General features: G+C 43.2%; 1 protein-coding gene across 9 annotated transcripts in view; it reads left to right on the top strand.

The window, feature by feature from the left end:
* Nucleotides 1-20,256, top strand: part of dzank1 (double zinc ribbon and ankyrin repeat domains 1) — a 133,784-nt gene that overhangs the window by 69,154 nt on the left and 44,374 nt on the right. For all 9 annotated transcript variants that reach the window (XM_072265731.1, XM_072265723.1, XM_072265722.1 and 6 more), the window contains 2 exons: nt 311-475; nt 14,314-14,539. In XM_072265731.1, the coding sequence (XP_072121832.1) occupies nt 311-475; nt 14,314-14,539 (391 nt within the window). The remainder of the gene's footprint in view (nt 1-310; nt 476-14,313; nt 14,540-20,256) is intronic.

Below are 20,256 nucleotides of genomic sequence, written 5' to 3'. Positions count from 1 at the left end.
CAGTTACTGTCACAGCCTGTAAGGAGTTCATACGTTCTTCCTGTTACTGCATGAACTTCCTCCAGGTGCTCCAGTTTCCTCCCACAGTCCAAAGATGGACAGGTCAGCAGTTAAATTAGTCACATGGGTGTAATCGGGTGGCGGGGACTCATTGGTTCTAAAGGGCCTGAAACCATATTGTACCCCAAATAAAATAAATTACAATTTAGGAAGCTCCTTAATTTGCTGTGATGAACATTAGAATTACCTGAGGCCATGGAAAGCTTTGTATTAATTTTCTCCTATTAATTAGGTCTTTCTCCTTTTCCAGCCTGCTCCTGCTATGAGTTACCTCGGGTGTTCCAAATGTGGTGCAACTAACCATCCATATGCTCGTTTCTGTTCATCCTGTGGCATTTACCTGGAGCCACCCCCACGGATGGATTCACGCAGCAGCACGCTCTTTGGTTCTGGCCTATCTGTGCCTCCAGCTGAGGTGGGTCTTATTGAATGATTTCTCCCTTCAAAACCAGCAAGATACCCGCCCTTCTCGCTTAGAGCAAATGGACTTCTCAGTCAGCATGGACAAGTTGAGCTAAAGGGCCTGTTTCCAAGTTGTTTTACTCTACGACAGTAAGCATCCATGCAAATCCACCCCTCTGGGTCACCCTTCCTTTAGAATTGCCCTAGAGTCTGCAGGAAATGAGTGTTAAATCTCTCAGACAGTGTGCCAGACACTGAGTAACAGACACTCAGACACTGAGACAGTGTGGAAGATGTCAAAAAATTTTGTTCTAATTTTTTAAACATTTTTTGACAATTATGTGTAAAATTATGGAAGCCTGGAGTAAAGCAGCTGTGATCTGACAGGATACTTGCAAGTAGAAAGTTGTTTCCAGGCTTCCAGTCTCAATTGGCAGCTCTATTCCCTCAGTGGGACTAAGTGTTCTTATAATATATGTTTCTTTCTAAAAACAAAGAAATATTTTCATTTAGATGGCACCATTCCGCTCTTGGAACATCTCAGAATGCTTTACTTTTAATTAGGTGCTTTTGAAGTCTGGTCAGTATTGTGAAATAGACCACCACAGCTTAAAAATGCCTATGATGCATACAGCGTGTACATAAAATCACCGTTTGGGAGATTGGTGGGATGGATTTGCCAGCTCATTCAGGCATCTTCTGCCTTGTGGAAACTCAGCTCATGGTCACATCTCATGTCCGCAAATGGCGGTAAGCTGAGGGGGACCTGTATGCTCCACTGCAGGGCTCCATGCACAGCAAGGGTCAACTTTATTCACCATATGCATTTACATGTACTAGGGAATTGCTGTCGTGTATTGGCAGAACATGCAGCAAAAAAGCAACATTCAACAATTATACAGAAGAAAGAATTGTATAAAAATGGAATTAGAAGTAACATTTGCGTAAGTACCAGAATATATTTACAATGTAAACAGCTTATAAAAAGTGGTTTGAAGTGTTTACAGTGCAATGCAGTGACTGAGGTAATAGATATTTGGCGGTGGGGGGATAAATAGAATGACTGATCAGATTAAGTGCCTCAGGGAAGAAGATTTTAAGATGACATGAAGTTTTATATTCCTATAGTGCTTTCCAGGAGGAAGCTTTTGGAAAAGGCAGTTTGCTGGATGGGGAGTGTCTGTCTGCTTCTTTGTCCCAGGCACATGCAATTCCTTCAGTGATGGTAGACTGCAGCCAATGACATCTTCTGCTCACAACATACAGTTTGCTGTAGGTTTTTGTACATTGTCAGAGGATGCTGCCCCAAACCAGACGTTAAAGGCTGATGTTAGGATGCTGTCTATGGTGAGAGTGTGGAATTGCACCAGTTTCTTTTTCTGTGGAAGATGAAATTTTACCAACTAATGAAAGAAGTACGTTCTCTGCTGAATGAGGTGGCTCTGTCAGTATCAACAGTATTTACTTTTGTGACATTGCCTGGGACACACAAGTCACTTCCCTATTTCTTATGTAATGCCCTGGTTAAGAATATGTTTTATTGTATTACCGCTGTTATGCTGTTGGGTATTTTATTTTCTGCAGCTTTTCTATAAAACAAAGTATGTTCTGTTAATTAAGCTTCACAGCCCAGTATTTTGGTTTCTGCTAAGATAATGAGTCATTTATTCAATTTAGGAATGTTGTGTCAGCCAATTGGGTTTGTCTTGATGACCTTCTGTCCAATGGGATGCCATAGAACATTCGAGAGGGAGTGGTGGCATCCAATTTCTAGGAGAATGTGGGTTTTGGGAGAGGGATTTTTGGCAAAGAAAGAGGTGTGGGGAAGAGTACAAAGGGAGACAGTCGCAGAACCCCGCCCGAAGGAAAGCCCCCCTTGTAAGAAGTGCACTATGCAGACAAATAGTTCCAAGGAGGAAGTGCCAATACTTCCAGGTTAGCCAGTTCATTTGTAATGGTCTTTGAGGGAAGTTCAAACTGTGTCTGCTGCCTTTCATGCAGAATGTGGATTCAGCGCCGTGAATAATTAAAGCGAAGCACCCAACTACTCAGAAATGAGCTCCAACGTTTACATGCACATTATGGACTGGTTTAGCTGTAATGGCCCCCTTTTCTGATAACTGTTTGTTATAGTTGAAATATTTGGAAATATACTTCCACTGTAAGTTTATGCTGATGTAAGTTCTGTTACTTCTTGGGGGATGTTAACTTTTGCATGGGGCAATATTTATACAGCATTTACCATAATTTTCTTTCTCTCAGTGGAATATTCCAACTTTCCTGATCGGGTGAACCTAAATCATACTGTCTCTAGATGTGTGTTGCTTATTGGAGACAGTTGTCTCTCCATAAGGAGCCTAATTTGTTATGAGCCATGGAGAGAGGGTTACACTCACATTAGGTGTGGGATCTTTTACCTTCACTTTGGAGAGGAGTTGGGCCTCTCTATATCAGAATCAGGTTTATTATCACCGGCATGTGTCGTGAAGTTTGTTAACTTAGAAGCAATAGTTCAATGCAATACATAATATAGAAGAAGAAGAATAAATCAATCAATTACAGCAGGTGTATATTGAATAGATTAAAAATCGTGCAAAATAAACAGAAATAATAAATATTAAAAAAGTGAGTTAATGGTCACGGGTTCAATTGTCTCTTTAAGGATTGGATGGCAAAATGGAAGAAGCTGTTCCTGAATCGCTGAGTGTGTGCCTTCAGGCTTCTGTACCTCCTACCTGATGGTAACAGAAAAGGGCATGCCCTGGGTGCTGGAGGTTCTCAATAATGGATGATGCCTTTCTGAGACACTGCTCCTTGAAGATGTCCTGGGTACTTTGTGGGCTAGTACCCAAGATGGAGCTGACTAGATTTATAACCCTCTGCAGCTTCTTTCAGTCCTGTGCAGTAGCCCTCCCCACCCCATACCAGACAGTGATGCAGCCTATCAGAATGCTGTCCACAGTACATCTTTAGAAGTTTTTGAATGTATTTGTTGACATGCCCATCTCTTCAAACTCCTAATGAAATATAGTCGCTGTCTTGCCTTCTTTATTAACAGCATCAATATGTTGGGACCAGGTTAGGGCCTCAGAGATCTTGACACCCAGGAACTTGAAGCTGCTCCCTCTCTCCACTTCTGATCCCTCTGAGGATTGGTATGTGTTCCTTCGCCTTATCCTTCCTGAAGTCCACAATCATCTCTTTCGTCTTACTGAATTTGAGTGCCAGGTAGTCGCTGTGACACCATTCCACTGGTTGGCATATCTCGCTCCTGTACGCCCTCTCGTCATCATCTGAGATTCTACCAACAATGGTTGTATTGTCAGCAAATTTATCGATGGTATTTGAGCTATGCCTAGCCACACAGTCATGTGTATATAGAGAGTAGAGCAGTGGGTTAAGCACACACCCCTGTGGTGCACCAGTGTTGATCATCAGTGAGGAGGATTTGTTATCACCAATCCGCACAGATCATGGTCTTCTGGTTAGTAAATCGAGGATCCAATTGCAGAGGGAGGTACAGAGGCCCAGGTTCTGTAACTTCTCAATCAGGATTGTGGGAATGTTGTTGTTGAATGCTGAGCTATAGTTGATAAACTACATTCCTGACATAGGTGTTTATATAATACCTGGTCTTGCAGTACTGCAATGAGTCTACAACCACTGAGGCATGAAAGGTACAAAAGGGAATTTGTAACTTCTTATCTCTACTTGCAGAGTCATGATTGACTGGGGGTGGTGCCTAGATAATTTAGTGCATCAGTAAAACTGCTCAGATATGTTTCCTTTCATCGCTGGTAATGTTTGTGATACCAAAGCTGAAACATGCTCAAGACCTGGGATACTAATCTTGGTGTAAGAGAGGATGATAACCAGTCATCAGTTTAAAATGCTTGTGTTTGCCTTCACCTCTGAAACGCATCAGCACAGTTCGTGCTGCTGCCTCACAGTTCCTGTGTCCGCACAGGTTCAGACCTGACCTCAGGGACTGTCTGTGTGGAGTTTACAAGTTCTCCCTGTGACTGTATGGGCTTTCCCTAGGTATTCTGGTTTCCTCTCATCTCCCAAAGTGCTGGTAGATAGGCTAAGTGGCACACGTAAGTGACCCTTGCTTTAGATGGGTGGCATTGTGCAGTGGATAGGCTTCCAAAAGAAAATAGCTTACTCGGAAAGTAGGAGAAAGAAACTGATTACGAAGCTTTGAAATCCATATGAACTCAGTTACTTTCTATTTAGTGTCATAGATTTTTTTTAAGCCAAGGCAACTCCTAAATCCTGCCCTGGAGTTGGAGGATTATCTCTGTGGATGGGGTGGGTGGGTGAGAGGGAGGAATGGGAGCTTATTTTGCTATTGTTGGTTTGTTGCTTGTTGTGTTCTGCATTGTTCTGCCGAGTACTGCAGGCATCTTATGTTGGTATTGAAACGTCTGACAACACTTGCAGGCTGCCCTGATTGTGTTGGTTGTTGACGCAAACAACGCATTTCACTGTACGTCTCGATGTACATGGTGGTAAATAAATGAACCTAACTCTAAATCTAAGCAGCAACTCAAGATTATGCCGAACAGGCACTGATCCTACATAGAGAGTTGATAAACCAGTCGAGCTGTTAATGGCAATCCTACAAGTTCAGTGATCATTGTACAGTGTAGTATATTTTATTGTTGTATTTAAACCGCTGTGATGGGAGAAATGAAACCAGTTCAAAACCTCAATCCTTTTTGTCACAATGTCTTCCACTGGTGCATACAGAAGGAACTCAAGATTATTCCAAGCTCTGAGAGTGTATTCAATTTTACATGGACTTTAATCATAAATGATGATACTTTCCATGGTGTAGTAATGAAGAGTGTTGATCAAAGAGAAAAAGACTCTTTCACATTGCACTTCATGTCTCTGGAGTTCTGAAGTGTTTCACAGGCAACTAAGTAATCTTGAAGGGGAGTTATAGTTATAAAGTAGGAAAATGTGGCAACACACATCAAAGTTGCTGGTGAATGCAGCAGGCCAGGCGGCATCTCTAGGAAGAGATACAGTCGACGTTTCGGGCCAAGACCCTTCGTCAGGACTAACTGAAGGAAAAGTTAGTAAGAGATTTGAAAGTGGGAGGGGGAGGAGGGAGATCCAAAATGATAGGAGAAGACAGGAGGGGGAGGGATGGAGCCAAGAGCTGGAGTGATTGGCAAAAGGGATATGAGAGGATCATGGGACAGGAGGCCCAGGGAGAAGGAAAAGGGGGAGGTGGGGATAAACCCAGAGGATGGGCAAGGGGTATAGTCAGAGGGACAGAGGGAGAAAAAGGAGAGAGAGAGAAAGAATGCGTGTATATAAATAAATTTCAAAAAGCCTTTGATAAGGTGCCGCATATGAGGCTGCTTAATAAGATGAGAGCCCATGGAATTATAGGAAAGATATTGGAATGGGTGGAGCATTGGCTGATAGGCAGAAAGCAAAGGGTGGGAATAAAGGGATCCTATTCTGATCGGTTGCCGGTTACTAGTGGTGTTCCGCAGGGGTCGGTGTTGGGGCTGCTTCTTTTTACAATGTATATCGATGATTTGGATTATGGATTAAATGGTTTTGTGGCTAAGTTTGCGGATGACACCAAGATAGGTGGAGGAGCAGGAAATGTTGAAGAAACGGAAAGGTTGCAGAGAGACTTAGTTAGAGAAGTCAATGTTCATGCCATCAGGTTGGCAGCCACTTTGTGCTCTGATCATCACCATACACAGTGATAAAATGTTGAGCAGCTAATCTGCTGTTGGTGTTATTACTTAATTTCACATCCAATATTTACTATAATCATGGAATCTTACGACTGGAAGGAGGCCATTTGGCCCACTGGGCTGATGTCAGCCTTGAGAAAGGGCTTCCAAATTAAACACCCCCATCCTCTTGCTCTTTTCTCAAAGTAATATGCAATTACTTTTTAAAACCTATCATTGAATCTCCACATCAAGTTCCTCCAGCAAACTGTTAGTTGCTGTATAAAGTGGCATATTGTCAGGTGATGATAGTTTGTGTTTCTTTCATCCATAAAGTATTGTTGTTAGTTTTAAACACAACTCTAAATTGAATGTTAATTATCTCAATGAGGAAGGAACAATTGTATGAATAGCAGTGCTGTATTACATATAATCACCCTATTGCCCATTATCACCTTAATGTATTAAGTCCATTTAATGGAAATCTCTTAAATTGCTCAAACAACTCGTATGTTTACAGTCTTACACAGATTTCATGCTGTACTCAGTGCTCATAACATGCAGAACTACCGTGCAGATATCAAATACAGCTGTACCTGGATTTAGTCCGCAAGGGCAACTATGAACTTTCTGTTGCCTGCCAGTGCACTCCCTCTCCGACCCATCAGTCCATAGCCTATTGAGCTCTTTCAGCAAGGCCCACCATACGCTTGAGGAATAGCTCTTTATCTTCCATCCAGGCAAAAGACAGACTTCTAGACTCCATATCACCTCCCACAACAGGTAAATCTCTGTGTTTCAGAGCTGCCCAGTCCATTTGTAGTATTGATTCAGTTGTTCTTTCTCTGACCTCAGAGGCATGCTGCAGTTCTGTATTTCACAAGTATTTGCTTTCTCACCCGAACTGCCCAATTTTATAGTGTTTATACTTCTTCATTTAGATTATTTCTAAATGCTCTCATTGTTCTCATCAACTGCATTCTGGCTTATCCCCATTGCCATCCTGGCCTTGCCTCATCAGAAAGGTTCCCTTCATGCTATCCATTCCATCCCCACCCTCTCTTCAACTTAAAAAAAATCTTGTTTTCTCTCTTGGCTGCCTCTGATGAAAATTCTCTCCTGAAAAGTTGACTCACTTTCTCTTTGCACAGATGTTGCCTGACCTGCTGAGGTTTTCCAGCATTTTTCTGTTTTTATTTTATACTTTTAAATCCAAATTATACTTGCCTTAAAGTCCAGTTTAAAAATTTACTTTTAAGACCTGAGAATATTATCATTATTTTACATGTTTTATGTTGTAATATTAAAAAGATGTTTGATATCTGTCCAATACCATGGTCAGAGTTTAATGTTATTAATTTAACACCGCCCATTTAGAAGCTAATTTTGAGATGAAGTAGACATATCAACTAAACTGATGTAATGGGAAGTAATTATAATTAGGCTATGTAGCATTTCATTTTTACTAGTGAAGGCAGTGTACATTTACCTGGGGTAGAAATGACTGCTGTAATTTTGTGGTACAAATTTAGACCTCTGTTATTTTAGCAACTTCAACTATGTCATGTTGGCAGCATTTCTGAGATCATGTTAGTAGATTGTCAATTCAGGGATTTCAATGCCAATACATAATTTTATGAAAAACGGAAAATGCTTTCAAAAAAACTCAACAGATCAGGTAGCATTCCTGGAAAGGGAAACAGCTCTTGGGGTGGTACGATAGTATAATGCTGTTTATAGTGCCAGCAACCGTGGTTCAATTCCTGCTGCTGTCTGTAAGGAGTTTGTATGTTCCCCCCCATGACTACATAGATTTCCTCCCACATTTCGAAAATGTACAGATTAGTAGGTTAATTGGTCACGTGGGTGTCATTAGGTGGAGCAGGCTTATTGGGCCAGTAGGGATCTCTACTGTGCGCTATGTCTAATGTCTTCTTGAAGAACCCTGTGAATTGGTTTATTATTATGACTTGTACCGAGATGCTGTGAAAAGCTTTTTGCACGGCATCCATACAGAGCATTTCATTGCATTAGTACATCAAGGGGGAAAAAACATTAACAGGATGCAGAATATAATGTTTGCAGTTACAAAACGTAGTGCAGTGTGGGCAGACACGAAGGTGCACGGCATAACAAGGCAGATTGTAAGGTCAAAAGTTCATCTTATCATACAAGGGGACTGTTCAATAACAGCAGGTTAGAAGCTGTCCCTGACCCTGGTGGTACATATTGGGAAAGAGAGATAAGACTGTAATTTAAATTTCAAGGTGGTGACAGCATAGAAGGAAGATCTCTGAAAGCATAAGGCCAAGGTTGTCATGGGATGAGTCCTTTGGTCAGATGGGTTAAAGGGCGATAACCTGATAAAGAAGCATAAAATGTTGTTAATGTCAAAGCTTTGACACATACTGTATGCCAGGCTGTAATGGCGAGAGAAAAACTGAGCTAACTTGGAACAGAAATGATCTGTTCTGACACCAGTGGAGAAGGTGAGTTACCGAAAGTTGAGAATTCAGAGTTGAGTCTTCCAATAGTTTTGTCATGGCACCCTCTCCAAGTCCAAAAAAAGGAGGAAATGTTTGCCTTAAACATTTTTCTTGTGATTGCAAGACACTGTTGGAAAAATACTACAAGTCCAGTCTGTTGGCGAGACCTGCGGTGGGGGAGTTGCGTGGCCTCAGTTGTTGCGTGGACTAGACCCTCATGTCGCGGTATCCTGTTACAGCCACCTAGGGCAGGAGGGGCCAGAGTCACCAAAGACTAGCAAATTTTTACAGATGTACCATAGAGAGCACTGTAATTGGTTGCATCACTGTCTAGTATGGTGCGGCCACTGCACAGGATTGAAAAAAGCTGCAGAGGGTGACAAACTCGATCAACCCCATTACCAAAAAGGTGGTATCCATTATTAAGGACCCCATCATCCAGGACGTGCTCCCTTCTCATTAGAGAGGAGGTACAAGCACCTGAAGACACATTCATTGTTTTAGGATTACCTTCTCCCCTCTACCAATTGACTTCCAAACAATAAACAAACCCATAAACACTACCTCACTATGCTTACCCTCTTTTCGCACTTATTTCATTTATTTTTAAAACATATTTCTTATTGTAATCTATAGATTTTTAATGTATTGCACTGTACTGCTTCCACAAAACAACAAATTTCATGACATACAGTACTGTACTGTGCAGAAGTTTTAGACACATATATATAGCTATGGTGCCGAAGACTTTTGTAAAGTACTGTATTTGTCAATGTGGAGTGGACAGCGAGTTTGTAAATCTGGCAGAGCAGAGGATGTTGGGAATGGTGAGGGTAGAGTGTCATGGGAGGGGTGCAAGACAGGTGAACAGAGAAGGAGTGCCAGGGGTGGGAGGGGATGATGCAGGTGTAGGCACACCCAGCCCTGAGACACCAGACTAGGTTATTTGATTCCAAACATTTGGTTTATTGATCGTGAGGGTACTGCAGTGGATGTGATCTATATGGATTTTAGTAAGGCTTTTGACAAGGTTCCACACGGTAGGCTTATTCAGAAAGTTAGAAGGCATGGGATCCAGGGAAGTTTGGCCAGGTGGATTCAGATTTGGCTTGCCTGCAGAAGGCAGAGGGTGGTGGTGGAGGGAGTACATTCAGATTGGAGGATTGTGACTAGTGGTGTCCCACAAGGATCTGTTCTAGGACCTCTACTTTTCGTGATTTTTATTAACGACCTGGATGTGGGGGTAGAAGGGTGGGTTGGCAGGTTTTCAGACGACACAAAGGTTGGTGGTGTTGTAGATAGTGTAGAGGATTGTCAAAGATTGCAGAGAGACATTGATAGGATGCAGAAGTGGGCTGAGAAGTGGCAGATGGAGTTCAACCCGGAGAAGTATGAGGTGGTACACTTTGGAAGGACAAACTCCAAGGCAGAGTACAAAGTAAATGACAGGATACTTGGTAGTGTGGAGGAGCAGAGGGATCTCAGGGTACATGTCCACAGATCCCTGAAAGTTGCTTCACAGGTGGATAGGGTAGTTAAGAAAGCTTATGGGGTGTTAGCTTTCATAAGTCGAGGGATAGAGTTTAAGAGTTGCGATGTAATGATGCAGCTCTATAAAACTCTGGTTAGGCCACACTAACTGTGTCCAGTTCTGGTCACCTCACTATTGGAAGGATGTGGAAGCATTGGAAAGGGTACAGAGGAGATTTACCAGGTTGCTGCCTGGTTTAGAAAGTATGCATTATGATCAGAGATTAAGGGAGCTAGGGCTTTACTCTTTGGAGAGAAGGAGGATGAGAGGAGACATGATAGAGGTGTACAAGATAATAAGAGGAATAGATAGAGTGGATAGCGAGCGCCTCTTCCCCAGGGCACCACTGCTCAGTACAAGAGGACATGGCTTTAAGGTAAGGGGTGGGAAGTTCAAGGGGGATATTAGAGGAAGGTTTTTAATCAGAGAGTGGTTGGTGCGTGGAATGCACTGCCTGAGTCAGTGGTGGAGGCAGATACACTAGTGAAATTTAAGAGACTACTAGACAGGTATATGGAGGAATTTAAGGTGGGGGCTTATATGGGAGGCAGGGTTTGAGGTTCGGCACAAAATTGTGGGCCGAAGGGCCTGTACTGTGCTGTACTATTCTATATGTTCTATATTACAGAATGTTTTTCTGGTGGTTCCTGCTCCCTCCCCTTTCCTTCCTCCTTTTCCCAACCATGATTTCCCTCTCCCGGTCCCTTTCCCACTCTCAGTCCACAATAGAGACCCACATAAGAATCAGGGTTATTATCACTTATGCATGTCATGTTTTTTTTTTGCGGGAGCAGAACAGTGCAATACCTAAAATTACTACAGTCCTGTTCAAAGGTTTTAGACACCTTAGCTATATATGGTTGAGAATAAGCATTCAGGATGATATTGAAAAACAAAATGATTGTTAATCTTCCTGACTAAATTATTCCTCACTTGTACATCGAACATACAGTCGTTTGCATTAATAGCCAACACAAGCTAAGGATATGTTAGGAGCAGCTTGCAAATGTCACATGGTGGCCGATTAGGAAAAGGGGAAGTGCAACGAGACCTGGGTGTCATTGTACACCAGTCATTGAATGTGGGCATGCAGGTACAGCAGGCAGTGAAAAAGGCGAATGGTGTGCTGGCATTCATAGCAAGAGGATTCCAGTACAGGAGCAGGGAGTTACTACTGCAGTTGTACAAGGCCTTGGTGAGACCACACCTAGAGAATTGTGTGCAGTTTTGGTCCCCTAATCTGAGGAAGGACATCCTTGCCATAGAGGGAGTGAAAAGAAGGTTCACCAGATTGATTCCTGGGATGGCAGGACTTTCATATGATGAAAGACTGGATCGGCTAGGCTTATACTCTCTGGAATTTAGAAGATTGAGGGGGGATCTTATTGAAACGTATAAAATTCTAAAGGGATTGGACAGGCTAGATGCAGGAAGATTGTTCCCGATGTTGGGGAAGTCCAGAACGAGGGGTCACAGTTTGGGGATAAAGGGGAAGCCTTTTAGGACCGAGATGAGGAAAAACTTCTTCACACAGAGAGTGGTGAATCTGTGGAATTCTCTGCCACAGGAAATAGTTGAGGCCAGTTCATTGGCTATATTTAAGAGGGAGTTAGATATGGCCCTTGTAGCTAAAGGGATCAGGGTGTATGGAGAGAAGGCAGGTACAGGGTTCTGAGTTGGATGATCAGACATGATCGTACTGAATGGCGGTGCAGGCTCGAAGGGCTGAATGGCCTACTCCTGCACCTATTTTCTATGTTTCTATGTAACACCATCCGGTGCCAATTCCCCATTAGATATATATCAAACTAGAACAGTGAAAAATGTTATGAATGTGGTAGCTGGTTTGTATCTGTGTTCAGATAGCACAGCAAGAAGCGTGAATTGAGTATATTGTGCTGGCTCTGTAAACTTGTGGGAGGTTTCAGCAATCATCTTGGTAGCAGTGTACATCCCACCTCAGGCCAGTGTAAACTGGCTGAAGACAGAATAAACAGGCATGAAGCAGCGCATCCTGATGCCTTCCTTATCATTTGGGGGAATTTTAACCAGGCCAGCATGAAAAAAGTCTATTAATAATTATTACCAACAAATCTCTTGTAGAACCAGAGAAAACAACACACTGGATCACTGTTACACCACCATCAAAAGCACTTACTGTGCCATCCCACGCCCACACTTTGGAAAATCTGATCACCTGTACTTCTACTCCCTGAGTAGAGGCAGAGACTGAAGACTGCAGCACCAGTAGTGAAAACCAAGAAGGTATGAACAAGGCAGGTGCAGGAGCATTTACAAGACTGCTTTGAATCAGTGGACATTAACTGTATTCAAGGATTCATCTTCGAGTCTGAATGAGTACGCCACAACTGTCACTGACTTCATTAAAAGCTGCGTGGGTGAGTGTGTGCCTACAGGAAAAGACCGTACATACCCAAATCAAAAGCCATGGATGAACCAGAAGGGCTAGGTCTGTGGCATTCATGTCTGGCAGTCCAGGTCTGTACAAGAAAACCAGGTATGACTTGCGGAGGGTTAGCTCAAGAGCAGAAGAACAATTCCAAACAAAGTTGGAAGTGGGTTTGAATGTATGTCAACTCTGGCAGGGTTTGCAGGCCATTACTTTCCACAATGTGAAACCCAACGTCACGAATGGCAGTGATGCTTCACTGCCAGATGAGCTCAATACCTTATATGCACACTTTGAAAGGAAGAATAAAACTACAGCTAGGAGAATCCCTGAAACACCCAATGACCCTGTGATCTGTGTCTCAAAGTCTGATATCAAGCTGTCTTTCAAGACAGTGAACCCTTGTATGGCACAGGCCCCAATGGAGTACTCTGAAAACTTGTGCCAACCAACTGGAGGGGGTATTCAGAGACATTTTGAATCTTTCTTTGCTACAGTCAGAGTTCCCACCTGCTTCAAAAGGGCAACAAACATACCAGGGCCCAAGAAGAGCAAAGTGTACTGCCTGAATGACTATCATCTAGTAGAACTCACATCTATGATGAAGAAGTGCTTTGAGAGGTTGGTTTTGAATTCCTGTCTCAGCAAGGATCTGGTTCCACTGCAATTCGCCTATTGCTGCAATAGGTCTACAGCCGATGTGATCTCATTGGTCTTGGATCACCTGGACAATACAAATATCTATGTCAGGAGGCTGTTCATTGACATTTAACACAATCATTCCTACGGTTCTGATCGAAAAGATTCGGTACCTGGGCCTCTGTACCTTCCTCTGCAACTGGATCCTCAACTTCCTAACCGAAAGATAACAATGTGTTACACCTCAGGGATGTGTGCTTGGCCTACTGCTCTGCTCTGTCTACACACATGACTGTGTGGCTAGGCACAGCTCAAAAGCCATCAGTAAATTTGCTGATGACACAACTAATGTGGCCAGAATTTCAGATGGTAACGAGAAGGCGTACAGGAGCAAGGTATATCAACTAGCCGAGTGGTGTCGCAGCAACAACCTTGCACTCAGCGTCAGTAAGACCAAAGAACTTCAGAAAGGGTAAAATGAGGGAACACACCAGTCCTCACAGAGGGATCAGAAATGGAAAAAGTGAACAATTTCAGGTTCCTGGGTGTCAATATCAAAACCTCTGAGGATCTATCCTGGACCTAACATATCTATGCAAATACAAAGAAGGCACAATAGTGGCTATATTTCATGAAGAGTTTGAGGAGATTTGGTATGTCACTAAAAACATTTGCAAATTTCTACAGGGGTACTGTGGATAGCATTGTAACAGGCTGCATCACCATCTGATATGGTGGGGGGGTGTGGTTGCTACTGCACAGGACAAAAATAATCTGCAGAGAGTTGTGAACTTAGTAACTCCATCATGAGCACTGGTCTCCATAGTATCCAGGACATTCTCAAGGAGCGATGCCTCAAAAAGGCAGCATCCATCAGTAAAAACCCCCATCATCCAGGGCATGCCCTCTTCTCATTGCTTGATGTAATTCATGATGGTTTCTTCTATTATTGTGTCTTGCATTGTACTGCTGCCGCAAAGACAACAAATTTTACAACGTATGCCGGTGATATTAAACCTGATCCTGATTCTGAAGCTGAATACCACTTACTTTGCTCTTTATTTTTCCTTTGCCATAAAGACCACAGACGTGTGTGCTTCTGCAACCTGGCAACCTTTGACCATCCCATTGCCACAGTTCAGGCTTGGATCTAATAAGGAGGATCAGGCGACCCAGACAGTGGGCCTTTTTTACCCATCCCACAAGATGATGGAGAAGAAGGAAATGGAGATCACCTCTCAACAAGAAAAGCAGCAGAAGGTGACCAGTCGACGACCCCCTTTAACCGCTGTCAGTCCTGGAAGAGGTCAGTGATGTCGCCTATATGTTTAAAGTCTATTTACGTGGCCAAGATTGAGCAGTCCAAAGAAAACCACCGCACAGTGTTGCTGGAATGATACTGTTTTATCCGCTGTCCGCTTGCTTTATTAGAATTGAGGAACCCGTTTGCCATTTAATGTACAAAGACATATATTCCACATTTTATTGTCTACACCGAACATGTACCTTCAAAGAAATCCTCACAGGATCTGTGGTTGATCTTGGCTTTTTACGAAGAATAAGATGCTTAAAGTTCACAATGTGATCAGCCAACATTTACTTAGAAATTGGATATGCTCTTTGTTGCATCTCGATCATTTTACCTACATGTAGCTAGTGACCAGTGTATCCATAATATTGTCCTGTTTATAGTCTCTGCTCGGCCAATGAAAGCAGAGAAATTAGGCCTGTGAAGTTCAAACAGACAAACCAAATGACAATGTAAAACAACTATCTGAGCAGTTAGAATTTCTGACTAGAACTGGGTGTTTTTGTCCAAAACCAGAACTCCGGTGAGCTAAGATTTAGAGCGGGGTTATTTTCTTGATACTCTGGCGCTGCTAAGTTTCTGCCCTGGTGAACAAGAGTTGGTCGGGTTCACTTGGCAGAGCGTGACATCACAACAAACAAGCCCTACATCAATTCAGCAAGTGATGTGCTCTTGATAAGTGAGTTATGGTAAGAGGCAATGCTTTCTGAAAACAGAACCTGGTGCAGAGTGTTTCAGTAGAGTGGTGAATGAGTCCCAATCTGGTTCACATCAGAGGGGAGAAATGCTAATGGCATGGGTCACTTCTGTTGGGTTAAGTAACACGGGATGACATATCATTGCGAATGGAATACTTCACTGGGTTTGGTAGGATAAAATATCACTGGGGTGAAAAAACACCTCATCAGAATTGCCTGGTAGAATGAGATGGTACTGCTGAATGGTTCTTGGATGAATTAGGTTAATGTTCAAATCTTGAACAGGTCCTGGTGAGTAGATCATTTTTGGAGCGTGAAGTACTCCTCAAGACAGAATATCGACTAAAATCCGGGAGCAGTATGTTTCTTGTCCACTTAACCTCTGAGGATCCACAGCTAAGGAAGCAGAAAGCCAAATATTTCATTTGTGAAGCAATAAAACTTGCCAAACATGGCTGCCTATAATTATCTGTATAACAATGAGATATGATTTTTTTTTTTAAAGTTACATTTTCAATTATACACTCAGTAGCCACTGTATTAGGTACCTCCTGTGCCTGTTGAAGTGGTCACTGAGTGTACCTTCACAAATTTCTGTTGCTGTCGCCCATCCTCCTCAAGGTTCGATGTGTTGTGCGTTCAGGGATGCTGTTCTGCACACCTCTGATGTAATGTGTGGTTAATTGAGTTACTGCTGCCTACCTCTCGGCTTAAGCCTGTCTGACCGTTCTCCCCGACTTCTCTCATTAACAAGGCATTTCTGCCCACAGAACTGCCGCTCACTGGATTGTTTTTGTTTTTTTGCACCATTCTCTGTGAACATTTGAGACTGCTGAGTTTGAAAATCCCAGGAGATCAGCAGTTTCTGAGATACTCAAACCACCCCATCTGGCACCAACTATCATTCCACAAAGTGATGTAGATCAAATTTCTTCCCCATTCCGACGTTTGGTCAGAAAAACAACTAAACCTCTTGATCATGCAGTTGTACAGGTGTACAAAATAAAGTGGTCACTGACAGAGTATAATAATAAGCCCAGGACCTTTACAAACAATCTCACTTCAAACTATGCTCTAGCCTCCTTCAGATTCACAACAGAGCTCAGCTTATAATTTGGACAAGGATGTGGAAAAGCACAGGGAAAAGGTTAGGATTGAAGAAAAGTTTTCAGTTGTAGAGGGGCTCGTGAAATGAGAAACGGAATTCAGTTCAGAACGGCTGAAGGCATGATGCCCAATGAATTGAGTGAAGGAAATCCTGAGTTATGGGTCAGAGGACTGAATTATTTAGGACTGCCTAGTGCTACAGACAAGGGGCAGAATATGACCAAGGGCAGATTGAAGCTCTGTGGGTTTAGAGAGCCAACGTGAATTATTGAGGATGGGTATGAGCAGTACTTGGGAGAAACAGAATAGTTTTGGAGTCATTGAAATATGTGGAGGATTATGGGAATTGAATCTGGTAGCAGCAAAGCCTATAAACCTTTCTAATAGTTCTTTCTGTGAGACAGAATAAGACAGAAGCTTCTTACTGGCTAGAATTCCTACTCTTAGAAGCTTGCCAAATTGATTTGAGCTGCCCTTTTCTGCATTCCAAGATGGTTCAGCCTGTGGCTGTTTTTTAAGCAGGTGCCTGAACTTTTCCCTGTGAACCTTGCAGATTGGATATTTACTAGGTGCTGTTCCAGTAGCTATCCTAGGGGCTGGGGACTTCAGTAGACTTCGTTTTCCTCCTGGTGAATCTGTGTGCGCCTGTGTAAATAGATGTGGTTATTTGCAGCTACTGCCCAAATGTATGTATATCTTCACAAAGCATGAGTGATGTAGGGTTGACTGATGGTTGTAACTCTTAGGTTGCTAATTTTTATTAATCAAAATTATTATGGCATTTAAGGAAAGTGCAGGTATATTGTGCAGGTAGTGGGTAGTGGCTCCATATGTCACTACTACAGGGTGTGACAACCCTGCCTTACACGAGTCTCGGGCTCAGCAAGCTCCGGCTGACAGTACCCGGTATGGGCCCCTATCCAGGGTTACAGATCTCACTGCCTTGTGGGTATCTTCGGGAGAAGAGAAGGCTAAGGAGTAAACCCTACACAAATCCGGAGTGGAGACCCTCAGGCGGTTGGATGACATATCACGTCACCTCCCAGCTGCTCCTGTGGCCAAGCTGATGCCAAATGTACTGCTTCGCATTCCTTTGGACCACATCCGCGAGGCTGAGAGGGAGATCTTGATGTCTGGGACGCCCAGGATCTCCATATTCATCGCCCAGGTCTGTGCCCCGGACCGGGCGCATCCATTGTCTACTTAGACAGACGGAGCCATTAATTAATTAATTGTGCCGGTTGACTGCCATATCCGACAATGACAGGAAGCCTCTGCATAAGAGTTTTTAAAGAGGAAAAGCTTTTGTACTGGGCAGTTCCACACTCTCAGCCTCGAAAGTCTGGGTCCTGTGGTATGAATAGTCGTCACAACTGGGGTTTTCTTTAATTGCAGTGGATAGCCATGCCATCTTCTGTGCTTCGTCAGGCCCTTCACTCTCCACAAAGCATTGGAGAACTGTTGGACCTCATTGTTGCTTTCATCCACCAGTCCACCAGAGCTAACTTTGCATGCTAAAGCAGGCATGGCCCTATCTGAGGCCCTCTGACTACCCTCACCTGGTTTAGCCTGCCTGTCAAAGTGGTGTGCCAGGCTGGAGCCGCTGTTGCATGCAAACAGTTACTTGGAGCCACAGGTGAGAGCTGAGTGTTCAGTAGGGACCAAAGGTGAGTGAGCTAGAATGGACATGACAGGCCTCTTCACCAGAATGGACACCCCATCCACTGCAGACCTACTATAATTGGGCTATATATCAAAATCTGTTGTATGCTCACTTCATTTTGGAAGAGGACTGCTCTTATTCCTGAGTGTGTCCATGTGCATTTGTTCGTTTGTATCTGCACTTCTTTGGCCAAGGTGGTGTGGTGGCAGGGACGCCCACTGTGACTGGCTAACGGCAGAGCTGTTACAGAGGTCTCAATGAAGTTCATCCTCCTGTGACTGTCTAAAGGTTTAGACTTGGGTCTATTCTGGAGGAGCCAGGTGATCGCTGCTTTATTCTTTGTGTTATAGTTTGGAAACCTTTGTGGTTTGGTGAGGAATGGGAGTGAGCACATGGTAACCCACCATTGACCTCACTGAAAGGATTCTTTATCTTGTTATCTCATGTTCTTGTTATTTATTTCCATTTGCACAGTATTTTCTCTTCTGCGCTCTTGATGTTTCATTGATCCTTTTATAAGACCAAAAGACATAGGAGCAGAATTAGGCCATCTGGCCCATCGAGTCTGCTCCACCATGGCTGATCATTTTTTGTTCTCCTCCTCAACCCCAATTCCCGGCCTTCCCCTGTAATCTTTCATGCCATGTCCAATCAAGAACCTATCAATCTCTGCCTTAAATATCACCCCATGACCTGGCCTCCACAGCTGCATGTGACAACGAACTCCACAAATTCACCACCCTTTGGCTAAAGAAATTTCTCCGCATCTCTGTTTTGAAAGGGCACCCCTCTATCCTGACACTGTGCCCTCTTATCCTAAACTCTCCCACCATGGGAAACATCCTTTCCACATCTACTCTGTCTAGGTCTTTTAACATTCAAAAGGTTTCAATGAGATCCCCCCCTCATCCTTCTGAATTCCAGTGAGTACAGACCCTGAGCCGTCAAATGTTCCTTGTATGGTAACCCTTTCATTCCTGGAATCATCCTTCTGAACCTCCTCTGGACCCTCTCCAATGCCAGCACATCTTTTCTAAGATGAAGGGCCCAAAACTGTTGACAATACTCAAGGTGAGGCCTCAGCAGTGCCTTATAAAGCCCCAGCATCACATCCTTGCTCTCGTATTCTAGACCTCTTGAAATAAATGCTAATATGGCATTTGCCTTCCTCTCCACCGACTCTACCTGCAAGATAACCTATAGGGTGTTCTGCACAAGGACTCCCAAGTCCCCTTGTATCTCAGATTCTTGGATTTTCTCCCCGTCTAGAAAATAGTCTGCACATTTATTTCTACTACCAAAGTGCATGACCATGCATGTTCCAACATTGTATTTCATTTGCCATTTTCTTGCCCATTCTCCTAATCTGTTTAAATACTTCTGCATCCTACCTGTTTCCTCAATACTACTTGCCCCTCCACCAATCATAGTATCATCTGCAAACTTGGCAACAAAACCACCTATTCCATCATCTAAATCATTGATATACAGCATAAAAAGAAGTGGTCCCAACACCGACCCCTGTAGAGCACCACTAGTCACTGGCAGCCAACCAGAAAAGAATCCTTTTATTCCCACTCATTGCTTCCATCCAATCAGCCAATGCTATAACCATGCTAGTAACTTTCCTGTAATACCATGGGCTCAAAACTTGGTAAGCAGCCTCATGTGTGGCACCTTGTCAAAGGCTTTTTGAAAGTCCAAATATACATCATCCAATACATCCCCTTCATCTATCCTACTTGTAATCTCCTCAAAGAATTCCAACAGGTTCATCAGGCAGGATTTTCCCTGAATGAAACCATGCTGACTTTGTACTACCTTGTCCAGAGACACCTAGTACTCCATCACCTCATCCTTAACAATTGACTCTAACATCTTCCCAACCACTGAGGTCAGCCTAACCGGTCTATAATTTCCTTTCTGTGGCCTTCCTCCTTTTTTAAAGAGTGGAGTTAAATTTGCAATTTTCCAGTCCCCTGGCATCATGCCAGAGTCCAATGATTTTTGAAAGATCATTTCTAATGCCATCACAATCTTCTTCTCCCTCTTTCAGAACCCAAGAGTGCAGTTCCTCTTGTCCTTTATGCACCTTTAGGTCTTTCAGCTTTTTGAGCACCTTCTCTCTTGTAACAGTAACTGTACCCACTTCTCTTCCTTCACACACTACAACATCAGACATACTGCTAGTGTCTTCCACAGTGAAGACTGATGCAAAATACTCATTTAATTCATCAGCCACCTCC

Source organism: Mobula birostris, chromosome 8, assembly GCF_030028105.1.
Source record: "Mobula birostris isolate sMobBir1 chromosome 8, sMobBir1.hap1, whole genome shotgun sequence".
In the NCBI taxonomy this organism is placed as follows: domain Eukaryota; kingdom Metazoa; phylum Chordata; class Chondrichthyes; order Myliobatiformes; family Myliobatidae; genus Mobula; species Mobula birostris.
The sequence above is the reverse complement of the archived record's forward strand: the minus strand, read 5'-3'. Positions and strand labels throughout refer to the sequence as shown.